This window comes from Lissotriton vulgaris, chromosome 12 (genome assembly GCF_964263255.1).
Source record: "Lissotriton vulgaris chromosome 12, aLisVul1.2, whole genome shotgun sequence".
In the NCBI taxonomy this organism is placed as follows: domain Eukaryota; kingdom Metazoa; phylum Chordata; class Amphibia; order Caudata; family Salamandridae; genus Lissotriton; species Lissotriton vulgaris.
This window is the reverse complement of record NC_141700.1, coordinates 696,365,905-696,379,081: the sequence shown is the minus strand read 5'-3', so window position 1 is coordinate 696,379,081 and position 13,177 is coordinate 696,365,905. Positions and strand designations below refer to the sequence as shown.

The following is a 13,177-nucleotide window of genomic DNA, read 5'->3' as shown; positions in this document are numbered from 1 at the left end:
ACGGATTAGGGGTCTGCGGTGCTCCCGGGGACTGGACTCCGGTATCCGGCCCCCAGTCAATCCGAAAAGTGGACTGACACCAGGGGAACCTGCATCATAACATTGTCAGCAGAGGTTTCAAAAGTGGCTGGCACCACAACAGGACAAATATCCACCACCCACTGAAGGGTTTTAAAACAGTTTCAAATTGGACGCTGGCTACACTACAGGTACCAGAATGCTGCTAACAAACGGAAGTGATTCCTAATGGGCGGAGCTATTCAGAGCTATGTAAAATTTGAAAATCTTACCTGCAGTAAACCAGCGAACTGAATTGGTGACAGGCGCAACCCTTGAAAAAGTTTCCAGCAGAAACGAAACATGTCGGCAAAAACGCTTTGTCCTGTTACCCTGCACGAACAAATGGTTAAAGGCAAGTTTTGTGGCGACTCATCTTTCTATATATATATATATATATTACCTACACTGGAGCACATTAGATATGTGCTCCAGTGGATTGTGAGTAATTTAGGTTCAAAAATATATATATATCTATAAGCGCGCCCCGGTACGCGCACCGTGGCGCGCTCCAACGCGCTACCCGAGTTCGCGCGCGGAATGATGATTGGCTCTCGGGTGTCTGTAAACATTCCAAACAGTCCGGAGCGGCCACCATCTTGTGTCTCTGTAGGATTGAGACACAAGAGGTGCCAAAAACAAAGGGGGAAAAGACCATAAGGGGGCAGAGTAGACCCACCCTGACCCCCTAGGTTTGATGTGGGGGCCATAAAAGGGCCCCGCGGGGCCCAAACAAAATGTAAATTTAAAAAAAAATTTGATTTGCGCGGGGGGTGCGCCTGGTACGCGCACCAGGGAGCGTACCGGGGTGCGTACCATGGAGAAAACCCAGACACTTAAAAAAACACACACACACATTATTTTTTTTCATTTTTTGGGGGGTGCGCGACCCGGTACACGTACCGGTACGCGTACCCTGGAGAAAAAAAGAAAGACAGTTTTTTTAAAATGTAGCATTTTTATATAAATTGGAGGTAGTTCCGAAAAGAACTGTTTTTTTATTGTTTTTGTTGCTTTAAATTTTTTTTATTGTTTTTTTATTTTTTTTTATTTTTTTGGCTTTTCTGAAAAATTTTATATTTTTTTTGTAGTTTTTCTGGGGTCAAACAAAACACAGGGAATTGCAAACAGCTCAACTGGAGCAAAAAAAAATAGAAAAAAATTAAAGTTGCTTGCTGCAGTGATGGTTGAGTAAAGTGATGCTTTACTCACCATATGAAATTGTTTTGTTGCAATATATGCAAAGAAATTTAAATTTTGCAAACCTGGTGTGTACATTAGGGACCATCTCCCTAGCCTCTGCACCCGATGGAGTGGCTTGATTGGAGGTGCTTGAAGAAGAAGGATGGGGTGGGTTCTTGGTCAGTTCCCTGACTTCTGCTGCCGAATAATTGTTCGGGTGCTTCCTCTGCATATGTCTAATCATAGTGTGGTTCCCAAAAGAGTACTTCTTGTTTGGGTTCCCTCTTGACAGTTATTCGTGACAGATGAGGCAAGTCACCTTAGCTGCATTCACTTTTTTTGCACCCCTTGGCATCTTGTAAAACTCCCAAATAAAATGTTCCTTGGGTCTGTATGGGGGATTGTCCTCAGGCAGAAATTGCATCTCCTCCTGCTCCTCTTCGTCCTCCTCTTCTTCTTGACCACCAATGTGGTCTTGTTGTGGTCCTTGTGGTGGTGGTGGAGGTGGTGGTGGTGCAGATGCACCTGCAGCTGCTACTAGTGAAGCCATTTCTCACAGAATGAATGCAGGTCTTCATCACTCAAACAACAAAGTGAAAATGAGGAAAAAAGGTGGGGTCTTTCATCATTTGGAAAACAAAACTGTTGTGAACCAATCAAAATTGTTATTTTCAGGTCTCATGACCTGGGCGTTCTCATCATTTGGAAACTAAAAGTGTTCTGAACCAATCAAAAGTATTATTTTCAGGTCACATGACCCGACGCGCTTACGCTACGCGCCCTGGTGCGTGCCCAGGCGGCGCTTACGTTGCGCGATCGTATGCGCTCGGGTGCTCCCGGGTGCGCTTACGCAGTGCGTCATGTGACGCATCTCGCGGCTACGCGATACGTCTCGATGTTGTTTTCGTTCGCGGGAATAGCGCTAACGGGACACTCACCGGCGCGCCGAAGCACTGCGCTTACCGGTGAGCGCATCGGTACGCGCCCCGGGAGTGCTCCGGGGCAAAAACAAAAACTATTACATAATTATACAATATAAAATTCGTTATAAAAAATATTACATTTCATACCTATAGAGATTTGCTATTAAAAAACCTTTGAAATTCACTGAAAAAACCATAGGTTTCACACCAGTTATAGTTAGGAATTAGCATTTAAAAAACCTATTAAATTCACAGAAAAAACCATAGGTTTGACACCAGTTATAGTTAGCTGGAAATTTTACTGACATAAAACCATTGAAATTCCCACGTTATAGTTAGTTGGACTCACTATAACTTGCGCGCCTGCAATGCACTGCTGATGACGTCACATATTACATCACTCATGACATGGCCAGTGACATCACTCATGTCAGTAAAATTTCCAGCTAACTATAACTGGTGTCAAACCTATGGTTTTTTCAGTGAATATATATAAATATATATATGCGAGAACAGATGGTTGAAGATGTCACTCATCACAGAGCTTGCCATAGTATAAAAAATGAGATTTGTAAAATCAAAACACACCTCTAATTATTGGTTTTCACCATTAAAATTAAAAAAAACGACAACACATTGCTAGAAGAACTATTTTGCACAAATACTTGAATTGCCACAAGCATCTGAGGATTACAAACCAATGTGCAATTACCATCAGTATAGAAGCAGAGATAATATGCCCTTTCCTCACCCTTGATTCATAAGTAACCTCTGGCCTCCCAGCTTCCTCCAAAGAGGTTCTTTGTATCATGTATTCAACACTGTTTCTGTGAAAACATATCTTCCTATTTTGTACCTCAGGGGCCAACTAGAACCAGATGTAGGGTTGAGAGAGGCTAACATGTAGGATAGTGGAGTTTGAGCCATCTTTGCTCCTACATTTCTGAACATATGTAATTCTGCTCAATGTTCTACCTGCATGTAAACAAGCCATTAGAACGTCACTACTAAAAAACACTCATTCTGACCCTTAAACACCAAGGGGGATATGTACAAATGAGTGAAGGAGAGAGACATTAGCCTTCCTGGCTTAACACCTCTCTCCTTCACTTCTGAAATGCAAGGCTGCACCATATTTACAAGAATAGCAACTTAGCACCATCGCGGGCACCGTCTGCGTGCAGGGGATGATTGTTTATGTGTAGGAAGGTGTCCCTTCCTGCACATAAACAATCCTAAAAATGAAATTCTGTCACTTTAATGCATGCTGCTTTATGCAGCACACATTAAAGTGACAAAATGGAATTTTTTTAAAAGTTTGATTGTGCGCAGTAAGGGACATCTTCCTACACGTAAACAAACAATAGCATTTTGCTTTTTCCAAGTGTGCTGCACAATGCAGCACACATGGACAAAATAAAAACGAGGGGAAATTATGCATTTCTCCTTGTTTCTCCATCTTAAGACCAATTTTTACCTAGTCTTAATTTTGTCACTGCCTCCTATATACGCCATCCTTGTACATAGGGGGCAGTGTAAAAATGAATGGGTGTTGCTTGCAACACCCACTGCCCACCCCTTTCACACTAACTATAGGGTCTTTGTTCCTTTCTATCTTGGCTTGATACCACTGTGCTAATCCTATGCTAAAAGACTTTGATAGAAATGCAGACATTTGAGGAGAGCAGATCTAAAGTGTTTCTGGTGTTGAGGGTGCTCTATACAGGATCGGCTTTCAACCAAAACTTGAGAACCACCCACAGTACTCTGCTTCTTATTCGCATAATTTATGCGTCACTGTATGCCTGAAAGGGTATTATTTGACTTATACTGAGTGCTCCCTTGTGTCTGGACAAAGCTGTACTTCTCTGAAGAGCTTTAAGTCGAGCGAAACACTGTGTCAGGGATTGCTTTTACTAATTTCAGGTTGGCTTGGTTGGCATTTTACCAATTTAAAGCTGCAATACTGTGCCTGGAGTGGTAAATGGCTTTTGTCATTTTACAGCTCAGCATGGATAGCACTGTGCTAGTCCTATGCTTAATGACTTTGCTGTAGAAATAGCTAAATACTTTGTACTTTTCTATCTTGGCGTCAACGACACTGTGCTAATCCTATGCTTAAAGACTTTAATAGAAAAGCAGACATTTGAGGTGAGCAGACCTAGAGTGTTGGCTATGTCCACCTAGACGTGAGAACTACCCAGAGTTTTCAGCTTTTTTTGTGCATAATTTAAACAGCACTCTATGCCTGAAAGAGAATTATTTTGACTTATACTGGGTGCTCCCTTGTGTCTCGGCAAAGCTATACCTCTCTGAAGAGCTCTAAGTAGAACAAAACACAGTTTCAGGGGTTGCTTTTACTCATTTTACGTTGGCTTGGTTGGTATTTTACCAGTAATACTGTGCCTGGAGTGGTAAATGGCTTTTGTAAGTTGACAGCTCAGCATGGTCAGCACCGTGTTAGTCCTATGCCAAAGACTTTGCTGTAGAAATGGCGAAATACTAAGTCCCTTTCTATCTCGGTGTGGATAGCACTGTGCTAATCTTATGCTTAAGGACTTTGATAGAAAAGCAGACATTTGAGATGAGCAGATCTAGAGCATTGCTGGTGTTATATATATTTGTTTTCATCATTCCACGCTGTTTTCCTGAAAATAAAAAACGAAATTACAAAACCTCCCTGAATGCTGGCTCTTCTAAATGGGGCAACCTTTTTGTTGGATGTATTTACTGGCCGGTCCCGGTCAGGGAAGAGCCCTACCACATGGAAGTGGTCCAAGCTGCAGGCACATGGTATGCAGCAGAAACTGGCAGGCAAGGTCGTTTTTCAGGATGTTACTTGCAGCGCAGAGGTGATTGAACATTTTCCAGACCCACACGGGTTCAAATTTGAAGTATTATTTTACTCTGGGAGCAGCTCACTGGAGCGTGATTTATTGAACTACTAGAACCAGCAGGCTCTGGGGGCGCCAACGCCCACTAGAGCAGGTGCTACTCATTTAAAGACTCTGAAAGCTCCACACAGAGTTTACAGAAGCCTCTGAAGAAATGCTCAGGGGAGCATGAAACGCGTCAGGCTTGTAAATTGCATGGACTTTGTTTTCATCATTCCACGCTGTTTTCCTGAAAATAAAAAACGAAATTACAAAACCTCCCTGAATGCTGGCTCTTCTAAATGGGGCAACCTTTTTGTTGGATGTATTTACTGGCCGGTCCCAGTCAGGGAAGAGCCCTACCACATGGAAGTGGTCCAAGCTGCAGGCACATGGTATGCAGCAGAAACTGGCAGGCAAGGTCATTTTTCAGGATGTTACTTGCAGCGCAGAGGTGATTGAACATTTTCCAGACCCACACGGGTTCAAATTTGAAGTATTATTTTACTCTGGGAGCAGCTCACTGGAGCGTGATTTATTGAACTACTAGAACCAGCAGGCTCTGGGGGCGCCAACGCCCACTGGAGCAGGTGCTACTCATTTAAAGACTCTGAAAGCTCCACACAGAGTTTACAGAAGCCTCTGAAGAAATGCTCAGGGGAGCATGAAACGCGTCAGGCTTGTAAATTGCATGGACTTTGTTTTCATCATTCCACGCTGTTTTCCTGAAAATAAAAAACGAAATTACAAAAGCTCCCTGAATGCTGGCTCTTCTAAATGGGGCAACCTTTTTGTTGGATGTATTTACTGGCCGGTCCCGGTCAGGGAAGAGCCCTACCACATGGAAGTGGTCCAAGCTGCAGGCATATGGTATGCAGCAGAAACTGGCAGGCAAGGTCGTTTTTCAGGATGTTACTTGCAGCGCAGAGGTGATTGAACATTTTCCAGACCCACACGGGTTCAAATTTGAAGTATTATTTTACTCTGGGAGCAGCTCACTGGAGCGTGATTTATTGAACTACTAGAACCAGCAGGCTCTGGGGGCGCCAACGCCCACTGGAGCAGGTGCTACTCATTTAAAGACTCTGAAAGCTCCACACAGAGTTTACAGAAGCCTCTGAAGAAATGCTCAGGGGAGCATGAAACGCGTCAGGCTTGTAAATTGCATGGACTTTGTTTTCATCATTCCACGCTGTTTTCCTGAAAATAAAAAACGAAATTACAAAACCTCCCTGAATGCTGGCTCTTCTAAATGGGGCAACCTTTTTGTTGGATATATATATATATATATGTATATATATGAAGGCTGTATACTTACTTGCAAAATACTTAAATTTATGTTGTAAAGGAATGCGTGGTAAAGGTATGGGCATGGTAAAAATTTGGGAGGTAAAAGAATGCATGGTAAAGGCATATGCGTGATGATGGATGCGTTTGTAAAGAAATGCGTGGTAATGGCATGCGCGTTTCCGTCATACATCCCAGCTAGTGACCATTTCTTTTTATCTGTGTGTTATAGTACTAGCATATGCAATATATTTCATGACATTTGTATTTCATCCATTACATGAACCTCACCACTACATTGCAAGGTATGTCTGCGTAAGTAGATATGCAGGTAAAGATAAAACTTATAAATTGGAGAAAGTATCCCCTTCTGTACATTAAAACAATATTGCAAGTCACTGAGGAGTTCTGTTACCTTATACAGGAACTTGACCGAAGGTTGAGTTCCTCTATAAAGGTTATAGAACTCTGAGGCAGGGGCGGTTCTAGGCTCATGGCGGCCCTGGGCAGGGAGCGTAGGTAGGGGGCCCCGGAAGAGGGGGTCCGAGCGGGGCAGAGCGTGGATGCCAGTGAAGAGGGGGGTCAGGGTGTTTGAAAGTGGAACAGAGCCGGAGGTCGCCAAATCCCTGCCAGGGGCTGCTACGCAAATATGTATCCATCCTCAGAGAATTATTATATTAAGGATATAAATTGCTGTGGTGGCTCCTGGGGTTTGGTGGCCCTGTGCAGGTGCACAGCTTGCACATGCCTAAGGCCGCCCCTGTCTGAGGTGACCTTCATATCCTTTTAACACAGGGTAGGCGGAACTGTTACTTTAAATACATGGTCACACTATCACCATCACCCTCCGACTAACCGCTTACATCTTTGGTGTCCTACTCTTTCGTATGAATGAGGTAATATGGTTGTAGACATGAAGAATGAAAGCAGAATCTGTAGGCTGAAATTACAACAACAAAGTAGTCAGTAATTTGTGAAAAATCATACTAGAATCAGTTTAACATAAATCAGAATAAACAGGGATGTTCACAATAAGCAAAAATATGCAGAGACATTCTTTCTTTCCTGTAGTGAACATTGTGGAAATAATAAAGCTGCTATAAACTTCTTGATTGTGTTGATCAGTGGTCACTTTATAAAAACAGTTCATAACAAAAATAATTTTCTGCAACTGTAATGATGCTCCATTATCTGCCTTTCACCTTGCCTGCTGGTTTGGGAAGCAAACATTATGATGTCACAACTCAGCTCTAATACGATATTACAGCTGAGCAGCTATTTTATTTCAATATTCCAGGCAGCAGCTGCCAGTCCACTGCCAAAGTGGCGGGGCGGGCCAGAGAAGGGAGTTCGGGGTGGTTCGGGGGACAAAATAAAAAAATAAATAAACGTATCTGATCGCCGCCGCCTCCACTGTCCACTCCATTGCGCCCTTCCTGCTTCTGGGACAGGCTCCCAGACAGCACTGCAGCCAATAATGATGCTGCATGAAAGCAGCCTCAGGATTGGCGTGAGCGCAGGGACGTTGTGCTCCTTTGCAGACTGGGAGCCTGTGCCTGCTTTCTACAGCACCAGCAATGCAGCTGGGGCTGGAGAAAGCTTCACTGTGCATGAGGGTTTGATCATACTGGTTCGCAACTCACCAGATTATTCAGTCACTGTCTTTGACCAGCAAGGGAGCAATGGTACCAAAGAATTAACTAATTCACTGGACTCAGGCCTTTAAAGTGGGAGAAATAGGTTTACTCAGATGAGTTAAAAACAGATTAAGTTTCAGCAACCAAATGTACTTCATGTCTGATTAGTGATTTATAAAGATACATCTTGATTTGATAAGTACTGTTTCAAGTATTCATCAACCTATTATGTTAAACATGTAGTATAATGATATTCTTGTACCATGACCCAGCAGGCCCTAGGGAAGGCCTTTTGCAGCACTATATACAAAGAGATGCTAATGGTTCATTCAACAGGAAGAGCAATAAATGGTCCACAGTGTTCCTGACAAAAGCACTCACTGCCCCATAACATTTTTGAGACAATCCAGCACAGTATTTGAACAAAAGAGGCTTGGGGAATGCAACTCAATTGATCGCCTTATCAGCTTTATCCTATGCACCTTAGGTTCAAGTTCATCCTCATTTTGGACAAAGAATGTAGATTTGAGCCCACTGATATTATGTGGGAAATGTCACTGTTTTGTGAATAGCAAGTAGGTATTGGGCTGAGATAACCAGTCTGGTGCTGTGGTGGGTTAACAATATTGTCTGCTGTACTAGTCAGTCCAGCCTCGAGTCTGGAGCAAAGGTGGACCATATTACAAAGTCTGGGGCAGTGATGGCTCCAGCAATACTATACACTGTAATAAACCATCCAGCTACCGGGTATGAGCAATACTATACAGTGTAATAAACCATCCAGCTACCGGGTATGAAACAAACTGTACAGGTTAGTGCTTTGGCGGCTCTTGAAATTCAGTTTGTTTCATCAAGTGTGGGTTCATACTGTATAAATCAGAACAGAGGTGATCCTCCCCAGCCTTTTTCCTTGAATTTTCTCATGTAACAGAAGACTCCATTGAGGCTGCCTCCTCAAGAGTCTGCTGCATTGGGGAGCATGCTCGAGCAATCTTCTTGCAGTCTGATGAAATTGAGAGCTCACATAAAACAGCATAGTTGTACGGTCTATAACTGTGGTGAGCACACTCAAGACATCTCCTTGTAGTCTTGTGTAAAAAGGAGCACTGCTGGGATGCAGCTACCTGTCACAGCCACAATCCACATTGTCGTAGGATCTGGAGCAGTAGTGAGCGTTGTCCAAGCTGCTGGCTTGTAAGCTTGGGAGCAGGGAGAAAAATGCTAGGTTTTTTCTTAGCTGCGTACTAGTCATCAGAGGTTTCTCTGTTTGTCTGTTAGATACCTTAATGCCCAGAGAAAGCTTCATCTTTTGCTGACTTCCTGTCTTCATTCTGCTTCACTGGCTCATATTTGTCCTCAGGAGCTGAAAACACAAAAGAAGTGTTAGAGGCATGATTGAGTAGAATTGCACCAACCTTCACATCCCTTTCTCTCAGGGACCATCTCTACAGCCTTGACTCTTAAGGACCCATCTCTGCAAATCATGTTATTTGAATCTATTGCCACCACCCTAGCTCTCAAAATGTATCCATCTCTATAACCCTCACTCCGAAGATTCTCCGCCCTTTCCCCTGATATGAGAATGTTTTACTGTTGCCATAGCTGGCAGTATCTTAACTCAGATAATCCACCTCTACACCTCTTGCTCAAAGGATTCATCTACACAACCTTGTTTTCATAATCTACTTCTACAGACCTAGCTCCCAACAATTATCAATTTTGCTCTAAGGATTCAGCTCCATAACCCAAGCATTCAGTGTTCATTCCTAATGCCAAAACTCGAAGAACTTGTATCTGCTGCCTTAGTGTAGAACGCGTAGGGGACCAGATGACAGGAGACCGGTAAGGAGATTTATTATCACGTCCTGTGCCTGTTCCTCTTGTTGGAGCGTGAGGGAGTGGTGTGTACCTCCTGTGAAGCAAGGGTTGAATAAAATATAGGAGAAGAAGTGTTTGGTATGCTGTAATTCGCTTGAGGGCAAATAAAAATAATTTAGTCACTCCAGACATCGAGCCTGGGTTTGTGCACGTAGGGGCAGATTTACAATTACTGGCGCATCCCTGCAAATTAGCAGGGATGCACCAGTAATTGTGCGCCGCAGCTCCGCCACCCATGATGCGCCGTATTTACAAAGCGGCGCACCATGGGGCCAAAACGGCACCGATGCGTCACGCATCTGTGCCGTAAAAGCAGCGCATTGCTGGAGTGTCATCGCAAGCACGAAGCAGCTCCAGCAATGCTCTGGGGGGGGGGGGCTATTCTTTCAATGCTGCCTCAAGCCTTGCGCCTGCTTTAAGCAGGCGCAGGGTTTTGACGCAGCATTGGCCTAAAAGTGACTGAGTGAAATCTTGTAGATTTCACTCAGCCACTTTTAGAAGGCGTTCCTGCGCAGGAACGCCCCCCGCGCAGGAACGCCTCCTTATGGCGCAGGGCTTTACAACGTGACGCATCTCCCAGATGTGTCATGTTGTTAATACCCCGCACCATGGCGCATCTTTTGCGCCAGCGCTGCGTCACGCACCGGCGGCGCAAAAGAGGCGCAAGGGGCTTGTAAATCTGCCCCCTAGTGTATACTGGCAGTAACGGCAAAAGAATAGGAGCTTGCTTGTTCACATAGACCAGAGATTCTGCACGAGTCCAACTAGGCACATGAATGGCCTGAGGATCTTCACGAGAGAATTTTATCCTCGAGTTAGCTGCACAAGTTCAATGTTCACGCGCAGGGCCCAAAGCAACTTTCTGCACGAGTTCAAAACTCATAAGGGCAGCCTGCATGGATATTTTTGAGCATGTCTGCCGACGATTGTGTGCATGAGTGCACGGCCCTTTGGCTTAGTAGAGTGTCGCTCTGTGGAGTGCAAACTGCACACTGCTGAAGTCGGGGTCGCGCGATGTGCGTTATGAAAAGAGTGAGGTGGGCACTAAGAAGAAAGTGTGGAATAGGTGAAAACAATGAGTGTACATCCTTACCTTCATGTCTGCAGGTCTCCGAATTCTTCCTGGTGAACAGACTGCCTTGGGGAGAAGGAAAAACAAACACTGAGAAAGGACATGGGACTTTTTGAACATTAGAGGCAAGTTGTTAAGTCGGAGGTGAAGGAGTGAGAAAGAAGAGCAGAAGAGGAAACAACAGTATTGAATTAGAAATGCATTTTTTATATTTGAGCTTTTATTTGCTTTTCTTTGCAGATACCACGGCAGATCAAAGCATGGCATCTCCTTCACCATTTTTAATTAGTCCTGGTGATCCAATCATATAGTGGAAAACTTATTTCTAACATATGTGCTTGCAATTGGAGGTGATAAGTATGGTCCAGAGAGAAGACAAGCCTTCTTACTTCGTCACTTGCTGATGGAAGGTAGAAGAGTGCATGAGGACTTACCTGAGGTATCGCTAGGAATGGGGAATGGCCAACCTAGCAATGGATATGAAATGTCTATTCAAATGTTAGATTTACAGTCTACACCTAAAACCGACTTAGTCCTTGAACGTCATTAATTCTTTAAAGAGTACAAAAGGCTGAGTAAGATATTGCATCTTATGTGGCAACTTTGAGAGGTCTAGCTTTGTCCTGCTGATTTGAGCAATTAATTGACTTATTATTAAGGGATCAAACAGTACGATGTACTAATAATATGAGAATAATGGAAAACCTTTTCCATCATTATAAACCCAAATGCTAAAGAACCTGTGATGGTAACAAAAAAGTAAAATATTGGGGATGTTAATGAGTAGCATTACGATGCAGAAAGGAAGTATCCAAAGTGTTTAAACCGGAATGGGGCCTGTTGCAAGGGTTTTTAAATTAAACAATTTTGAAAAAAACATGCTAAGTCTGCGATCCACAAAATAAGAAACATTCCAAATATGATGAAAGACCCATTGCGCCAAGAATTTGAAAAGCATATTAGGTCACATAATAATGGAATCCATTGAGGTGACAGAGTGGTTGGCGCTGGTAGTAATAGCACCAAAGGAAGGAAGGGAAATTCACTTATGCATAGATCTGTGTGATTTAAATAAAAATACTTGGGTGGACAGACAACCCCTTCCCACCATATCTGAGATGCTAGAGACCTGGGGGGAGGGGGGTTACTTTTAGTGTGCTGGATATGTCTGCTGTCTATCATCAGGCCAACTTACATGAAGTTGTTAAGTCGGAGGTGAAGGAGTGAGAAAGAAGAGCAGAAGAGGAAACAACAGTATTGAATTAGAAATGCATTTTTTATATTTGAGCTTTTATTTGCTTTTCTTTGCAGATACCACGGCAGATCAAAGCATGGCATCTCCTTCACCATTTTTAATTAGTCCTGGTGATCCAATCATATAGTGGAAAACTTATTTCTAACATATGTGCTTGCAATTGGAGGTGATAAGTATGGTCCAGAGAGAAGACAAGCCTTCTTACTTCGTCACTTGCTGATGGAAGGTAGAAGAGTGCATGAGGACTTACCTGAGGTATCGCTAGGAATGGGGAATGGCCAACCTAGCAATGGATATGAAATGTCTATTCAAATGTTAGATTTACAGTCTACACCTAAAACCGACTTAGTCCTTGAACGTCATTAATTCTTTAAAGAGTACAAACGGCTGAGTAAGATATTGCATCTTATGTGGCAACTTTGAGAGGTCTAGCTTTGTCCTGCTGATTTGAGCAATTAATTGACTTATTATTAAGGGATCAAACAGTACGATGTACTAATAATATGAGAATAATGGAAAACCTTTTCCATCATTATAAACCCAAATGCTAAAGAACCTGTGATGGTAACAAAAAAGTAAAATATTGGGGATGTTAATGAGTAGCATTACGATGCAGAAAGGAAGTATCCAAAGTGTTTAAACCGGAATGGGGCCTGTTGCAAGGGTTTTTAAATTAAACAATTTTGAAAAAAACATGCTAAGTCTGCGATCCACAAAATAAGAAACATTCCAAATATGATGAAAGACCCATTGCGCCAAGAATTTGAAAAGCATATTAGGTCACATAATAATGGAATCCATTGAGGTGACAGAGTGGTTGGCGCTGGTAGTAATAGCACCAAAGGAAGGAAGGGAAATTCACTTATGCATAGATCTGTGTGATTTAAATAAAAATACTTGGGTGGACAGACAACCCCTTCCCACCATATCTGAGATGCTAGAGACCTGGGGGGAGGGGGGTTACTTTTAGTGTGCTGGATATGTCTGCTGTCTATCATCAGGCCAACTTACAT

The 13,177-nt window shown here is 43.1% G+C and overlaps 1 protein-coding gene across 5 annotated transcripts in view; it reads right to left on the bottom strand.

Annotated features, from left to right (window-relative positions):
- Window positions 1–13,177, bottom strand: part of LOC147678018 (uncharacterized) — a 167,450-nt gene that overhangs the window by 20,431 nt on the left and 133,842 nt on the right. The window contains exons 7-8 of one of the 5 annotated variants that reach the window (XR_015302476.1): window positions 10,931–10,971; window positions 9,242–9,322 (exon numbers count right to left, since the gene is read on the bottom strand). The exons of 1 other annotated variant lie outside the window; for it this stretch is intronic. Coding sequence is in view for 3 of the 4 variants with exons in the window: in XM_086945898.1 (XP_086802024.1) it covers window positions 9,243–9,322; window positions 10,931–10,975 (125 nt within the window). In the remaining variant the exon portion in view is untranslated. Of the gene's footprint in view, window positions 1–7,292; window positions 9,323–10,930; window positions 10,976–13,177 lie in introns of those variants that run through there. 3 more of the 5 variants (XM_086945898.1, XM_086945897.1, XM_086945899.1) reach the window with 3 other exon arrangements.